Raw genomic sequence first — 16,222 nt, 5'->3', positions numbered from 1 at the left:
GTGGGAATACAGACTGGTGCAGCCACTGTGGAAAACAGTATGGAATTTCCTCAGAAAACTAAAAATGGAACTGCCTTTTGACTCAGCAATGCCAGGGCTGTATTATATCCTAAGAGCCCTGAAACACCAATCCAAAAGAACCTATGCACCCCAATGTTCATAGCAACACAATTTACAATAGCCAAGTGCTGGAAGCAACCTAACTGCCCATCATCAATAAATGAATGGATCGACAAACTATGATACATTTACACAATGGAATACTACATGGCAGAAATAAAGGAGGAGCTCCTACCCTTTGGGACAGCATGGATGGAAATGGAGAACATTATGCAAAGTGAAATAAGCCAGGTGGTGAAAGACAAATACTATATGATCTCACCTTTAAGTGGAACCTAATCAACAAAACAAGCAAGCAAGCAAAATAGAACCAGAGACACTGAAATTAAGAACAAACTGACAGTAACCAAAGGGGAGGTAGGAAGGGATAATGGGGGGGAAAGGATGAAGGGTTTTCAGGAACAACTATAAAGGACAGGTGGACAAAACCAAGGGGTGGTGGAATCAGAGGAGGAAGGTGGGGATGGCTGGGGTGGGGAGGGAGTGGTGAGGGTGGGGGAAGCTGACAACTGTATTTGAACAACAATAAAATAAACAAATTAATTAATTAAAATAAAAAGTTTTGGAGATACAATAGTGAATAAACTATCCTCTGACCATCACAAGTTTATTCTCTGGTAGTTTTGTAAAAGAATAAGACATTAAGACTGCCATTCACATTTCACTGTCTGTTTCCCATGCCCCAAATCAAGGTATTTCCCACTTCTCCTATTTGTATTTGGAAGGAAAGTAGTAAGGATGGAAAAACAGCGAAGAAAAGAAACCTGCACTTAACATACTGAATTAAAATTACCTATCTCTTTCCCTGTGATACTGTAAACTCCTTGAAGACAGAGGGTGAAACCTATTCACCTCCCTACCCCTTAGTATCTAGCACTCATCTGCAGCTCACTAGCTCAGAACTAGATTAAATTATAGCCATTGTGGTAAGGCTACTGCTTTCTTTTTCTACTATATATACACCAGTATCAAAATAAATGAAGATTAAAACAATGAAAGTGTTTCTTTTTAAAATTTTTTTATTGATGAGTGAGAGACATTAACTTGCTGTTCCATTCATCTAGGCATTCATTGGCTGATTCTCTTACGTGCCCCAACAGGGGATGGAGTCAGCAACCCTGGCTTATGGGGATGACACTTGAACTAACTAAGCCACCCATGGCCTTCCAGTGTTTCTTTTTGCAAAAATAATCACATATACAGATTAAAAGTAGATGTTCAAAAGTAATATACGAGCACACATTCTTTAAGGAAAAATAGGCAGTTCCATAAAGCTAATTTCCTTCCACCACTATCACTATATCTCCCTCACCTTCCGACCCCAACCAGAGGTAACCACTACCATGAGTTTCATGCAAAAGAGACCAAATCATTCTGCAACAAACTTTTCCTTGCACTTACGAGGTCTCTCCATATTTATATACATCAAAAGACATGGCATAGTGAATTCTGGAGCAACTGAGTTTCAAATTCTACCTTTGAATCCCAGCTCTGCTATTTACTACCTGTGAGAGTGGGTAGATCATTTACCTCTCTATGCTTCAGTATGCCCAAATGTAAAAAGGAGATGATTACAGTGAATATTTCTGAGTTCCTAGGAGGACTAAAATAGTTCATGTTTATAAAATGCTTAGAACAATCCCTGGGCATAGATAGTACAATTTATTTCTCAAAAAAGCCACCAATGGTAATAATCTGAACAGAGATCTAGGTAATTCTCTGTTACAGAACTATTTTATATCATATTTATCACTGCCTCTTATTAATAGATGTTTAGATTTTTTTCAAAGCAAGTATCTCTGTACAAATCTTGATGGGTAAATGTGCAAGTTTCTCTAGACTAATGCCTTGAATAGTAATTGCTGGATACTACAGGTATGCACATTTTCAACAATGTAATACTTACCCAACCTTAAGCTTTGCAATCTAATGAGTGAAAATTGATGGCTCCTAAATTTTTAACTGCATTTCCCAGCAAATGAGACCAAGCATCTTCTCAGTTCATTAGCCATTCCAATTTCCAGTTCCCTCTGCTGTGAATTTCCTTAATATCCTTTGTTCATTTTAATTATTTGTATCATCTGTCTCATCCTTTTAATCTTTATATATCTGGACACAAAACCACTGGATATTACACCGCACATATCTCCCAGTTGTGCCACTTATCTTTTAGTTTGGTTTATGACGTTTTTTATTAAACCTAAGTTTTTCTTTTTGAGGTACTCAAAGCCTTTATCCTTAATGGTTCAGTCTTCTTTTCTTGACTTGTTAAACAGGTCTTACACATATTCTTCTATATTTTCTTCTTTTTAAAAAAGTATTTCATGTTCAGTGTGTTTAATTCAACTAGAATTTATTTCTGCATATGGTTTGAGATCTAGTTCCTTTCCCCATTTAGAAAACCAATTCACCAGTTCCCACTCCTTCCCCTACTGAGAGAAAATGCCATCTCTAGCACTTACTAACTTCAAGTACATATGCATCCATTTCTGAACTCCATTATAGTAATCTGTGTTTTCCTAAATTAAGACTATACTACTTTAAATACCGTATTTTTAAACTTTCTTATTGAAGTTTAATTTACATAAAGTATACAAATATGTATAGAGCTTGATTTTCAAATGTCTAATACCCCTTTGTGATCCAAACCAACATATTAACATTTCTCCTGCTCCAGAATGTTCCCTCATATCCCAATGCCATGTTTTCAAGATAACTACTATTCCCATCTCTATCACCATAGAGTAGTTCCACCTGCTTTTGAGCGGCCTATAAATGAAATAATTCTATTTGTAATCTTTTGTGTCTCACTTCTTTTGCTCAACATTAAGTCTGGGAGATTGATCCCATGCTGTGTGCAGTGATTTATTCTTTTTCATGGCTATGCAGTAATTCATTCTAAAAATTAGTCTGGATCTCCATCAGCACAAGTCCCTCCTTATTTTTTTTCTTCTTTCATAAGTGTCTCAGTCATTCTTGTGCCTTTGCTTCCGTATATTAAGGTCATTTTCCATTTAAAAAAACATATGGGGGGGTTTTGTCTAAAACTACATAGAAATTACAGTTTTTAGGCCAAATTTGTACTTCTCACCTGTAAATATGGTCTATCTTGCCTTTAATTCATGTCTAACTATGTCCTTCAATAAAATTTTCGGTACATTATAGAGTTTGCTGTAAAGGAGATATTTTATTTTCTAACTAGCTATTTCCAAATGAAATGCTGATCTTATATCCAGTTACATTTAATTCTCATATTAACACTGCTGACTTTTTAAAATTTTTTTCTAGGGATTAGTTCATCTCCTTTTTTTCCATCCAATCCTTTTGGATTTTCTTTTTCTTTTTTTCTTATCTTACTAATAGAAGTACATTTGTCTTATTCTTGACTTTCATTTGGAATATTTCTAAGATTTCACCATTACAGCATAATGCTTGCTGTCTGAAAGACTGGGTTTGAAAACAACCTGTATTGGAAGGAAAAAGTTCAATTCTCGTCACAGTTTAAGGCACAGGGAGCAAACACAAGGTCCACGGGCCAACGCTGTTTTATCAGGCCTGGCACCTTGTTTTTACCGAGCTCCTTGCCCCTACTAAAGAAGTAGTTACATTTATACAGTGTTAAAATTACATTCAGCCCTTTGAAGACAACTGCGAGGCTGATGTGGTCCCCGGTGAAAGTGAGTTTAACACCCCTGGTTTTTTTTTTTAAATAACCCCCAGTTTAAGAGTTATTAAAAAAAAATCAATCAGCATTGACATTTTTTAAAAGATTTATTTATTTGTTTGTTTGTTTATTTATTTCCAGAGAGATGGGAAAGGAGGAAGAACGAGAGGGAAAGAAACACCAATGTGCAGTTGCCTCTCACACGACCTCAACTGAGGAGATAACCTACAACCCAGGCATGAGCCCAGACTGGGAAGCAAACCAGCAACCCCTTGGTTTGCAGACCTGTGCTCAGTCCACTGAGCCACACGAGCCACGGCAGGCACTGATTTTTAAAATATTTCATTCTTTACTGTTTTTTTTTTCCATTACCACTTATATCCCTTACACTCTCTTCAACTTCCATCCACCCCCCCACCCCCTCCCCACAATCACCACTCTGTTGTCTATGTCCATGACTTTTATAGCATATTTTCACTAAATCTTTCAAGATTTCTTCCCTAAGTGTTATAAAGTACATTGATATATTTTTCAAATATTGAACTGTCCTTATATTCTTAATTAAAATTTTTATGTCTCCATTCATAAATGAAATGGAATGGAATATGTTTCCCCTTGCATATTCTTTCCAATTTGGGTTTCAAGGCTAAACTTGTCTGTTAAATGAGCAAGGTAGCTTTCCCTTTTTTTCCTATTATTTTGGTCAGGTTGTATAAAATTGGGATTATCTGTTCTGCAAAAGTATGTCTGAAATTATGATTACAAATATCACAATTAAAACTATTCCTCTGGGCCCTGGCTGGGTACCTCAGTTGGTTAGGGAATTGTCCCCATGTGCCAAGGTTGTGGATTTGATGCCCAGTCAGGGCACACATAAGAATAAACCAAAGAATGCATAAATAAGTAGAACAACAAACCAATGATTCTCTTTCTCTCTCTCTCTCTAAAAATCAATCATTAAATATGTAAAATAACTATTCCTTCTAATACAAATTGCAAGTTACAAAATAATCATGGGGAACTGGAGAACATTATGCTGAGTGAAACAAGCCAGGCGGTGAGGGACAATACTATATGATCTCACCTTTAACTGGAACATAATCAACAAAAGAAAAAAGCAAAAATATAACCAGAGATCCTGAAATTAAGAACAATCTGACAATAGCCAGAGGGGAGGGGGGAAGGGATTGTGGGGAGAAGGGTTTTCAGGAACTACCATGGAGGACACATGGACAAAAACCAAGAGAGAGGTTGGTTTGGCTGGGGTAGGGGAGGAGTGGGGGAGAGAATATGCAGCCAATTGTAACTGAACAACAATAAAGTAAAAAAAAAAAATAATAATCATGAGGATATAAAGTACTGCATAGGGGATACAGTTGATAATATTGTAATAACTATGTATAGAATGGTATCAGTTAAGTAATAGATTTATTGAGGTGATCACTGCAGAAGTTATACAAATGTCTAATCACTGTGTTATACACCTGGAAGTAATATAATATTGTATGTCAACAGTAATTTAAAAGTAAAAAATTATTTAAAGTAAAAAAAAACAAAAACTATTCTTTCCAAAACCACTTCACACCACTAAGGGTGGCTATAATCAGACACACAAAGCCTTGGTGAGAATGTGGAAAAATGGGGGCCCTCATACATGGCTGGTGGGAAAGTAATCTGGCAGTTGCTCATGAAGTTAAACACAGTTACCATGGACCTAGCGATTCCACTTCCAAGCACATCCCCAAGAGAAATGAAAACATAAGTCCACACAAAAATTTGTCCACAATGTTGATACAGGGATTACTCATAATAGGCAAAAAGCGGGAAACAATCCAAATATCCACCAGCTAGCTGATGAATAAATAAACAAATGGCCATAAAACGGGATGAAGTGTGTTGATATATGCTACAAAATGGTTGAACCTTAAAAATATTATGCTAAGTGAAAGAAGTGAATCACAAAAAGCCATATATTAAATTATTTCATTTATATGTAATGTCTAGAAGGGGCAAATGTACAGAAGCAGAGTGCATTAATGGTAGCTAACACTGTATGTGGAGAATTGGGATTGAACGTTAATAGGTACAGAGTTTCTTTCTGGAATGATGAGAATATTCTAAAATTCACTGTGGTAATGGTTGCACAACTCTGTAAAAGTACTAGAAACTACTGAATTATATACTTTGTATAAATAGGGTAAATTGTATGGTTTGTGAATTACAGCTTAACATAGTAGCTATACTTAAAAATTCCCCTTGGGGAAATTTACTACAGCTTTAATTTCTTAAACCGTTTTTAGTTTCTTTGGATTTTCTTTTTCTTGTACAGTCAATTTTGGAATGACTTTTTTCCCTAGAAAGCAGACCATTTCATTTGGTTTAAAAAATGTATATACATATGAATTACAAGTGATTTTTAAAATTATAATTGTAATTATATTCCTTTTTTATACATGATTGCCTTATAACTATATTTCATTTTTAAATCTTATTATTTGTCATCTGTTTCTTGATGAGTATTTTCAGAACTTAATCAACTGAAAAGAGCCAGCTTTGATATGAATAAGCATCACTATTTTTTTATGTTGATTATTTCCTATCACCAAATTCTACATTTATTTTTATGTCCTCTCTTCCTTCTTTCTTCATTTTACTTTCTCCTTTTTTAGTGGAATATCTAGCTCATTTATTTTCCTTCAACTGAATACATGCATTTAAGGTTATAAATTTACCCCTAAGCACTACTTTTCTTGTATTTCTCAAGTTTTGATACAATGTTTTGTTGTGATTAAGCTCTAATTACTTCATAATTTCCACTTTTTTAATTCTTAAAAGATTCTTGGTCATTTTTTCTTCAATACTATTTCTCTCCCATTCTCTGTATCCTCTCCTCTGAACTCCAATAAGACATTCATTTAGAGCTTTTCAATCTAGTCTCTAAGGCTCCTTAGCTCTTCTCTATCTCTTTATTTCCCTGTGCTGTGTCCCAAGTCACCAGTTTTATCTCAAAAAAGATAGTTTTATCCCGATAAGAAGTTCAACAATTTCTTTCTTTACCTGTGTCTAATCTTCTATTATTTCCATTTATTGAGTTAAAACTTACTATGTTTTTCATTTTCAAGATTTCAACTGGTTACTTTATACAGTATCTATATATTTACTGTTTCTTAACTGTTCTTGTTTAGTTATAATACAGTATGTTCTTAATAAAAAAGAGAATATATATATCTTCAGCTACTATACTTTTAGGTAAAATGTTCTTTGAAAAGTTGTCCATAATAAAACTCTTATTTAATGTAAAAAAAAAAACCAACTTGAAAGTTCTCTTGACTGCTATTCTATCTACCAAATGTTATTCCACTGTGCCTACCTACATCAAGGAAACAGGGAAATAAGTTCTATTATTCCCATTTTAGAATTAGAAAAACTGAAACACAGTGAACTTTTTAAAATACTTTCTCCCTGCTTTTTTTTAATATAAAAGCCACAGAAAAGTTTAGAGAATATGCCTGTCATCTAGGCTCAAAATTAATATTTGCAACATTTGCTTTATCTTTCATCTCTCTTTACATGTACCTACATACACCACACCCAAATACCCACATTTTTCTTTTCTGAGCCCATTCCTGAACCTGTTATGATACTTCAATTCTAAATATTTCAATATGTACCTCTAACAAATAAGGGCAATCTCAATATAACCATCACATTATTAGCAAACCAAAGAAACCATGAGACTGAATAGTCTCTTACATGGATGTAAGACTCAAAAGCAGCACTTAAAGTCATCTGACTAAATGTTCTTTATCTTGGTCTATTTATTGGACCTGAATTGGTTTAGAAGTGACAATGTGTCTAAGACCATCTCCTTCCTCAATGACCTTGATAAAGGACTTAATTTACTGCTTCATCAACAGGTATACTTAAATCCAAGCTTTCCTGAAAATTAAGCAATAGCCTTCTAAGATAGTCAAATCTCAAAAATCCAGTATACTAAATTTCCAGTTTGTCTAACACTACACAAAGCCTTAAAGTACAGCCAACCTAATTAACACTCTTAATACTATACACTCCTTTGTAATGTTCCATAGAAGTTTATATTGTACTGAACAATTATAATTTCACTATACCAGTTTTAAAGGAAAAAAGTTCTTAAAGCACATAGTATAAACAGCATTGATAAGTCAAATAAACCTCTTTATAAATGAAAAAACTGTTAGGTATATTTATGAATTTAGATAAAAACAAATTTTTCAATGAATTCAATCTCAGTGACTGACATTAGTAACTAAATAAGATAAAAAGAACAAAATCCTATTCTTGCTCTCAAAGGCCATACAAAAATCAGCTTAACAGTTTAATTTCAAAAGAAATAGCCATATAACCTGAAGCTAATATTTAAAAGTTAAACTGTGTCATACAGATAAGAATTGTATCTATACTCACAGAAATGTTTAAGACCAATCTACAAGTAAATGAGAGCTAACGAGAAAAGTGTTTACTATGTGCCAGTAGGCACTGTCCTAAGTGCACTCCATGAATTAGTTCAATCCTCAGAGCAATCAGAGAGGCGCTATCCTAAAAGGATGTATCTAAGGGGTACGACTTGACCTCAACCTTAAAATATAGAAAAAAGAATGAAAAGAAGGTCATTTCAAGAAAATACAAAAGTGCAAACTAAAATATAAAATATAAGTATGACAAGTGTGCAAGTAAGACCAAACAAAAGTTCCAAATCGAAGAAACTCAGGCTAAATAGGATGGGACTGGATTATAAGAAGCCTTAAGGATCTAGCAAATGGGTGAAAAGTTTATAAAATAGCTCGAGTAGGGCACCCCTACAGACTCTTTATGTGCTAAAAGTGCCATCTGAGAAATGGTAACCTGGTAGCAATGCAAAGTGAGTGGAAGAAAAATGAGAAGCAAAGAACTCCATCCATTTCTAACAGTAACATGTCAGACAGTGCACACTGAATCAACTGTGCCATTCTTCATAACAATAAGCCCATCCACTATGAACAAGAAAGTGGTAAACAGAATTACCACATGCCTTGAATTGTTTTACAAATATACCTTCAGTGAAGTTAAAAAGTACACTGAACACTATGTCATTAAGAAGTGATAGTCCAGTGATACTAAACTATTTTTGCTGTTCAGTACTATGCCGAAAGAATTTGGCCAAATTTGGCATAAGCATAAATTTTACAGTGTTAAGTGCTTACTTCAATAAAAGCAACGTCACAAATAAATGAACTAATAACCAAAAAAACCCCAAATAAATGAATTAACAAAATAATTCAACAAAGAGCTTCCTTAAATTGCTTTAGAACTATTTATAGTATTTACCATAAGGTAATAAACATAATTTTTATAAACAACCTTTATCTAAATGATACACTTTGAAATTAATGTCACATTTATTCACACACTATTTAAGAATTAGGTATTTATCATCCATACAAGAAACTCCGTAATCCACATCAAACTTACAAAAAAAAGCTATAGCAAACAACTTCCTTTCTTTATAATTAAATGAACTCCTTCTAAAGAGAAGAAATGTGAGAAAAAATATCTCAAGTTTGCAAAAACTAGATTACTTACCAGTAACTTGAGTTATCCTATTGGGTCTTTTCCCTCACAGATCCACCTCTTCCCTTCTCTCCAGCATGACATTCTTCCTGATGGGCATCCACTGGAACTGAGGGGGCATGCAGTACAGACGTATATGTAAGAAAGTTGAGGGGAGGGGATTTGGGAGATGCTAGAGACATGCTTCAGTGCACTTGCTTACCTTCCTGAAATTGGAAATTTCAACGGTTCCTTGGTCCTCAAGGCATTCACAATAACTTCAAAGAATGTGGATCTGTGGAGATTACCCAATAGGAGAACTCCAGTTACTGGTAAGTGATCCAGCTTTTTCTTCTCTATCAGAATAAGAAGATTATAATTTTATTTGAGATTATTAATACATATAGAACTATAGAAAAGAGGGTTGTAAATTCACCAGACTACATATGCATGCACCAAAGTAAATACAGAAACTATCTACTTAGTACAATGTCAACAAAAACTTCTAGTATTATCAGAAACACAAGCAAAAGAAAATGATTTGGTTTCATTTTTAAATTTCTGCTATAATGGCAACTGTACTTTAATATACAAATGTATCAGCTATCAAACTATGCCATTTCACTGAAACAACACCATCGACACTGAAATAATGTTTTTAATATTAGTAAAAATTATCCTTTTAATTACGTGATCAAAATTTGTCCTTTCCTAACTAGTCATTGTCATTAACGTTCACTGAATTTTGGTGAAGGCCACAACAGTGGATAAACTATATACAAGACTTCAAATAAAATGTATCAATACAATTCCCATTCATCACTAAATAGGTCATTAAAAGGACAATTTGCCATCTATAACAAATCAATCACAGACACGTATAAAAGTATGCTAGGCCACAGATAAATAACAAAGTTGATTTTAATTTAAATATTTCTACAAAGTAGCATAGCAACATTTTTATTAACTGTTATACTTTTTAAATGATTGACTAAAAATGGACCTGTCATTTAAAAAAAAACAACTGTTTCCAACAAAAGAAAACAAGGTCTCCTCAACAGAACTTTATCTTCAAGTTCCCATTAAGACCTCCTATTACTTTTAACTCAATCAGCATATTTCAATTTGTAATTCAATTCAACATATTAATCAGGCACATGTTCATTTTAATGTGCTACAGCAGTGATGACTTCAAACACTAATTCCTGTGAAGACACAGATGGATATGTTTCAGTAATACTCTTCCCTTTTACCACTATGTTACTAAATAATTATCCCCTACCTTCAAAAGATTACAGTTTCATGGTTCTTCAGTGTATGGAAACAAAGATAATGTACACCTCTTCCTTTGTTTTAATCGTAAACAGGATTAAATGGTGTAGAAAATTCAACAAAAACAAACCAAAAATGTAATTTTAACAAGACTCTTACATTTCAATGTTGTAATGAGGTAATATTTATATGTTGTAAAGGCTAAGAGCATAAATGTCAAGATTTTTGCTAAATCTTTCCTTAATGTCAACATACAGAATTGTCTTTGGTAAATTATATCCATTTTTCCATAAATCTGAGTTTTAAAAAAAAGCAATTAATGCATTTATTTTAATTTATTGATTTTAGAGGAAGAGAAAGAAAGGAGGAGAGAGAGAGGCAGAAAGAAACATCAATTTGTTAGACCACTTATTTACACGTTCATTAATTGATTCCTTATGTGCGGCCCTGAACAGGGGGATCAAACCCACAACCTCAGAGTTTCCAGAAGATGCTCTGAGCCATCTGGCCAGGGCTAATGTATTCATTTTTAAATGAGTCATTCGTGCAAACAAAGGCACTAGACAGACCTCATTTCTAACTGTAATCCAAGGATAAATACCAAAAGGGTCATCTAGTTAACTTCTATTCTCTGAAGAGTAAGCAAGTATACAACACAAAGGTCTTAAATGTTTGGATTGATAAAATAGGCACAGGAACAATAATCCAATATTTTATCCTTATAGTATAAGGATAGTATAAGCTAGTATAAAATATCATTGAGAACTAAATAATAGTTTCCAAATTTTATTTATAGCAAATGCAGTCTCCATTAACCTCAGGTCTTATAAATTTAAAACAGAATCAAGTGCATTTAAAAAAAAAAAAGTGAATTGAAGTATCTTGAAAATATTATAAGGTAACCAAAAGGGTCACTTAGAGACCAGCACTGAAAGCTATGTTTGTTGTTACCATGTCATAAGCTCAACTTGAGACAACCGATTTTATCAGAATATCTTAGAAAAGAAATTCCAAAAATTAAGATGATCTATTCAAAAGTATACTGTGTAAACTTTAATAATCATAACACTCTCCCTAAGAAAGTAAATCATCTTCCTTAGTAATCAAGAACCAAATCAAGCATTTCACTAATGAAAATCTATGCCATCAAATCAATTTGAATTTATGCCCTGGCTGGTGTGGTTCAGTGGACTGAGCACCAGCCTGAGAACCAAAGGGTCACTGGTTCGATTTCCAGTCAAGGGTACATGCCTGGGTTACAGGCCAGGTCCCCAGTTGGGGTGCTAAAGAGACAACCGCACATTGATGTTTTTCTCTCCCCCTTCCCCCTTCTCTAAAAATAAATAAATAAAATCTTTTTAAAAAATCAATTTAAATTTATGAAAAAAATGCTCAGAAAACAATGTGGTAGCTAACATTTACTTCCATTACTACCCACTGGTTTGGACATTATATTTTGGCAAGAAGCACCTTAAATCACAATTGGTTTTCATGATTCCAAGTATATTATTTTCTAATTTTCATTAAGATATAAATATTTAATGTAGTCCTGGTCTAGGTGGCTCAGTTGGTTGGAGCATTGTCTGTTATCCCATAACCCAAAGGTTGTGGGTTCAATTCCAGATCAAGACACACACCTAGGTTGCAGGCCCAGGCGCATATGGTCCCCGGTCTGGGCATGTATGAAAGGCAACCAATCAAGGTTTCTCTCTCTCCCTTCCTCTCTCTCTCTACAAGGAATGGAAAAAAAATGTCCTCAGGTGAGGATAAAACAATTATACATATAATTACATACTATATAAAAATATATCTATATATATAATGTAAGGTATTATGGTTGTAGAAAGTTGTTCAGAATAAATCCTAGACTTAAAATCCCCTAACAGTGTAATAAAATTTTATATTATACACACACACATATTTAAGTGATATTACTGATGTTTAAAAACAATAAAGGGGAATGGATATATATAATTGAGCTGAGCCTCAGTTAACCAAAGCAAGGTTAAAAGTGAGTTTTAAACTTATTAAATAATGTTATTTACTGGAAACTGTCTTCTCTTTTGTTCCTTAAACAGTTCATCAGATGTCTAGGTAAAGTATAGAATCTCACTTTTTCTGGGTTTTCCTAGCTAGACCCTTTCTCTTATTATCATCCAAAAAAGAAAAGTTCTACAAGGCACAGCAATTATAAACAAAACTATAAGACTGGTACTTTGTCTTTTTTTAATACATTTGACAAAAATTTACTGAGTCTATTGTGCCTTACAGAGGCACTGGTACTTTTCAGGCCTATGATACACTTTCACTACCCTCAGAGTCCCTAAATTATAAGTATCCTCTCATTTCTTAATCCAAATTTTTCTTTTCCTCAATTTTTAACCACTATTCCCCTATATCAACACATAAAGAAAAACAAGAAGCCCAGGCTGGCGTAGCTCAGTGGATTGAGCACGGTCTGCGAACGAAAGTGTCGCAGGTTCGATTCCCAGTCAGGGTACATGCCTGGGTTGCAGGCCATGACCCCCAGCAACCGCACATTGATGTTCCTCTCTCTCTTTCTCCCTCCCTTCCCTCTCTGAAAATAAATAAATAAAAAATCTTAAAAAAAAAAAAAAGAAAAACAAACAGTATTATTTTCTGGTTAATGCAAATTAGCTTGAAATCAAGACAGCAAAAACTATATTCATCTGTAAAATAAGTATAACAACAGAACCTACTTCACAGGGCAGCTGTAAGCATTAACTAAATGTAAGTAAAGCCTTTAAAAACAATGTCCATGATCTAATCATTTTTCAAACTGTTAACAAGACTACCCAGAAATGAAATTAGTTTCAAATGATCTCAGTTATAACCTGTTCAGAGGACTGCAGTCTATGGACTAAAAGAACTATAAAGAAAGTCCAAACTTCACTCAGAGATCTATCATTTGTATTAATTCTGGTACTATTATTTTGAAACTATATACTTTATATTGCAAGATAGAGAAAGTAAGTAATTAATGTTAATTAGGAATTACAATTTCCAGCATAAAATATAAGAGCTATAAGAACACATTAATATTAAATTTAATTGTAAGTATCACTAGACCCTCATTTTTTTAAAAGTATATAGTTTGGAAATAGTTAAAACATTCTAGACAGTAGTTATTAAGTAAGTCACTATCACTGTCATACCAATATATAAATTATATTTACTAATAGTACAAAATCAGCCATTATATTAGATTTACTTTATTAAAGGAAGCTACTTAGACTTTAAAAATTGCCAGACACATTTACACAAATAATTTTCCATGTTCCAATACCCAATTTTTACAAGCTAGAATTTTACAGCTGCTGACAAATTCTAAATTAAAAATATGAGGTACACAGTATATGTTCATGCTCTTGATTTGATGGTAAAGGTATTAATATTCAAACTGTCTGGAAAAGCTTGAAGAGGAGGGATGTTTACAGGTTGAGCTCGGACTCCTGCTTTGGAGAAAACAGCTCCCTTTTTATCTACTGTTATTCTGGGATTCTCCCACATGCTTTCCTTTCAAGAAAGAATTCTGCAGTAATGATAAAAACTTCTAAATGTTAAAGGATAGTGCGGTGGGCAGCCTGCACGATGGTCAAAATGATCCTACCCCCTACAATGCATGCTGTTCTGTAAACTCCTCCCCCTGAATACAGGCTGGATTTAGTGACTCATTTTTAAGGAACAGAAGTAATGGAATGTCATAAAAGGCTTATAGCTTTTGTTTTGGGGGATATCACTTTGGGGTAAGAATACTGCCATGTTGTGAGCAGCTCCCTGGAAAGACCCACATGACCAAGAAGTTGATGTCTGGCCAACAGCCACGTGAGTAACTTGGAAACAGATGTTCTAAGGCCTACAGACAAACCACAGGAGTTAACCTGTATCCTCCCTCAGCTGAACCAGAGAGACCCTGAACCAGAACCACCTGTTAAGCTGCTTCTGAATTCCTGACTCAAAAAAAAAAAAAAAGAAAAAGAAATTTAATAGATAATTAATGTCTATTGTTTCCACACAAATATATAACTAATACAGAAGACATACAAAGTAATTAGTATTAAGCGAAAAGTGGCAAAGCAAATGTCAATTAGCTGCCTAACAAGGAACTCAAAGAAAAATAATGCTGATGAGTTGATGGGTAGGGTGCCCAATTCTGAATTTTGCTCTTGGTTTTTAGGCCCCAAAATTCAACCAAATATTAAAATAGGTACAACTCAATGACTAAATTTTACCAACCATCCTCACCAAAATATTAAAAAAATCAGATGCCACTTTCCAGGGGATTTCCTTCCCAATATCAATGTATCCAGACAAGGCCAACGTATGACAAAGAACTGCATAACGCACAGTGTGCCGCAGCCCTGGAAACTGGTTGCTGTGCCTACTGACCACTTTTAGGAAAATTACGTGATGTTAAGATGTAGCTAATAAAGATATAAAGAAGCCTATATTTCTACAACTCCAGAATAAAGTACCATTCTAGTGAATGCCAAATAATATCACTTTCTACTACCTCTTGTACTATGCTAAATACTGACCAATTGTCTGATGCTGTAATTCTGTGTGATTTTTATTTTATATCATTCTATATTCTAGTCATTCTTCCTAAGGATTCCTTAATCATTCTCATTGATCTTTAACATTTTGATCTTCCTAATTGGACAGATACCCCAGTCCCTTAAATGAGCATATCTCAAACCGTATTAAAATAGGATAGTTCCTTAGACAGCTGGTATCACCTACTCAACATTTTCCTGACCATAGTCCAAAATGTCAGGAGCATTATATGCAGCCCTTTATATACTAACTATAGTTAGTATCCAAGTTCATAGACAAAAATACCAACAATTATGTCAATATAATAAGGAAGTGTGACCTTGACTCCGTAATTACATTTTTTCTCAACTTTTCTGTTATCTCTTCTAATTATAATATTAAAATTAATCTGATTGGATTCTAAGCTCTGCATTAGTTTTCAAATCAATTCTTAATAACCATCTCAACAATGTTAAGCACATATCTTCTGTGTAAAACTGATTTTATAAAACAATGGCAAATGTCTGGCCAGATAGCTCAGTTGTTTAGAGCATCATCCCCACACACCAAGGTTGCAGGTTCAATCCCTGGTCAGGACACATACAAGAATGAACCAATGAATGCAAAATAAGTGAAACAACAAATCAATGTTTCTCTCTTCCTTCCTTTCTCTCTCTCTAAAATAATTAATAAATTTAAAAAATGGAAAACTTTTCTAACATAAACTTCAATGTAGTGGCAGTTTTCAAACTATTACCTATATTCTAAGTAATAACTCTGTTATTCAGCACTCATAAAATCTAAATCATGAATTGCATATAATCCAATGTACTCCACAGATAATTATCACTTTTCAGACCAAATACAGATTTATGGAAAATGCTGTGATTTGTTTGGTTAGATGATCCATAAAGAGTGATATAATTCATTCCTCATAAAAAACAAAAGGGCTTCTTCAAACTATTCATGCTCCTCCACAATTAACCATGCAATTTTCCAAGAGTCTTCAAAGTTACTGTACATTTACTTACCACTTCAAAA

The 16,222-nt window shown here is 33.9% G+C and overlaps 1 protein-coding gene across 4 annotated transcripts in view; it reads right to left on the bottom strand.

The window, feature by feature from the left end:
- YAF2 (YY1 associated factor 2) overlaps positions 1-16,222 on the bottom strand; it is an 83,318-nt gene that overhangs the window by 41,086 nt on the left and 26,010 nt on the right. The window contains exons 4-5 of one of the 4 annotated variants that reach the window (XR_006784617.1): positions 9,576-9,647; positions 9,386-9,482 (exon numbers count right to left, since the gene is read on the bottom strand). The exons of 2 other annotated variants lie outside the window; for them this stretch is intronic. Coding sequence is in view for 1 of the 2 variants with exons in the window: in XM_045829350.1 (XP_045685306.1) it covers positions 9,576-9,647 (72 nt within the window). In the remaining variant the exon portion in view is untranslated. The remainder of the gene's footprint in view (positions 1-9,385; positions 9,483-9,575; positions 9,648-16,222) is intronic. One more of the 4 variants, XM_045829350.1, reaches the window with a different exon arrangement.

Source organism: Phyllostomus hastatus, unplaced genomic scaffold (genome assembly GCF_019186645.2).
Source record: "Phyllostomus hastatus isolate PE091 unplaced genomic scaffold, TTU_PhHast_1.1 phas_scaffold_93, whole genome shotgun sequence".
NCBI classification, from domain to species: Eukaryota; Metazoa; Chordata; class Mammalia; order Chiroptera; family Phyllostomidae; genus Phyllostomus; species Phyllostomus hastatus.
This window is presented reverse-complemented; position numbering and strand designations above follow the sequence as displayed.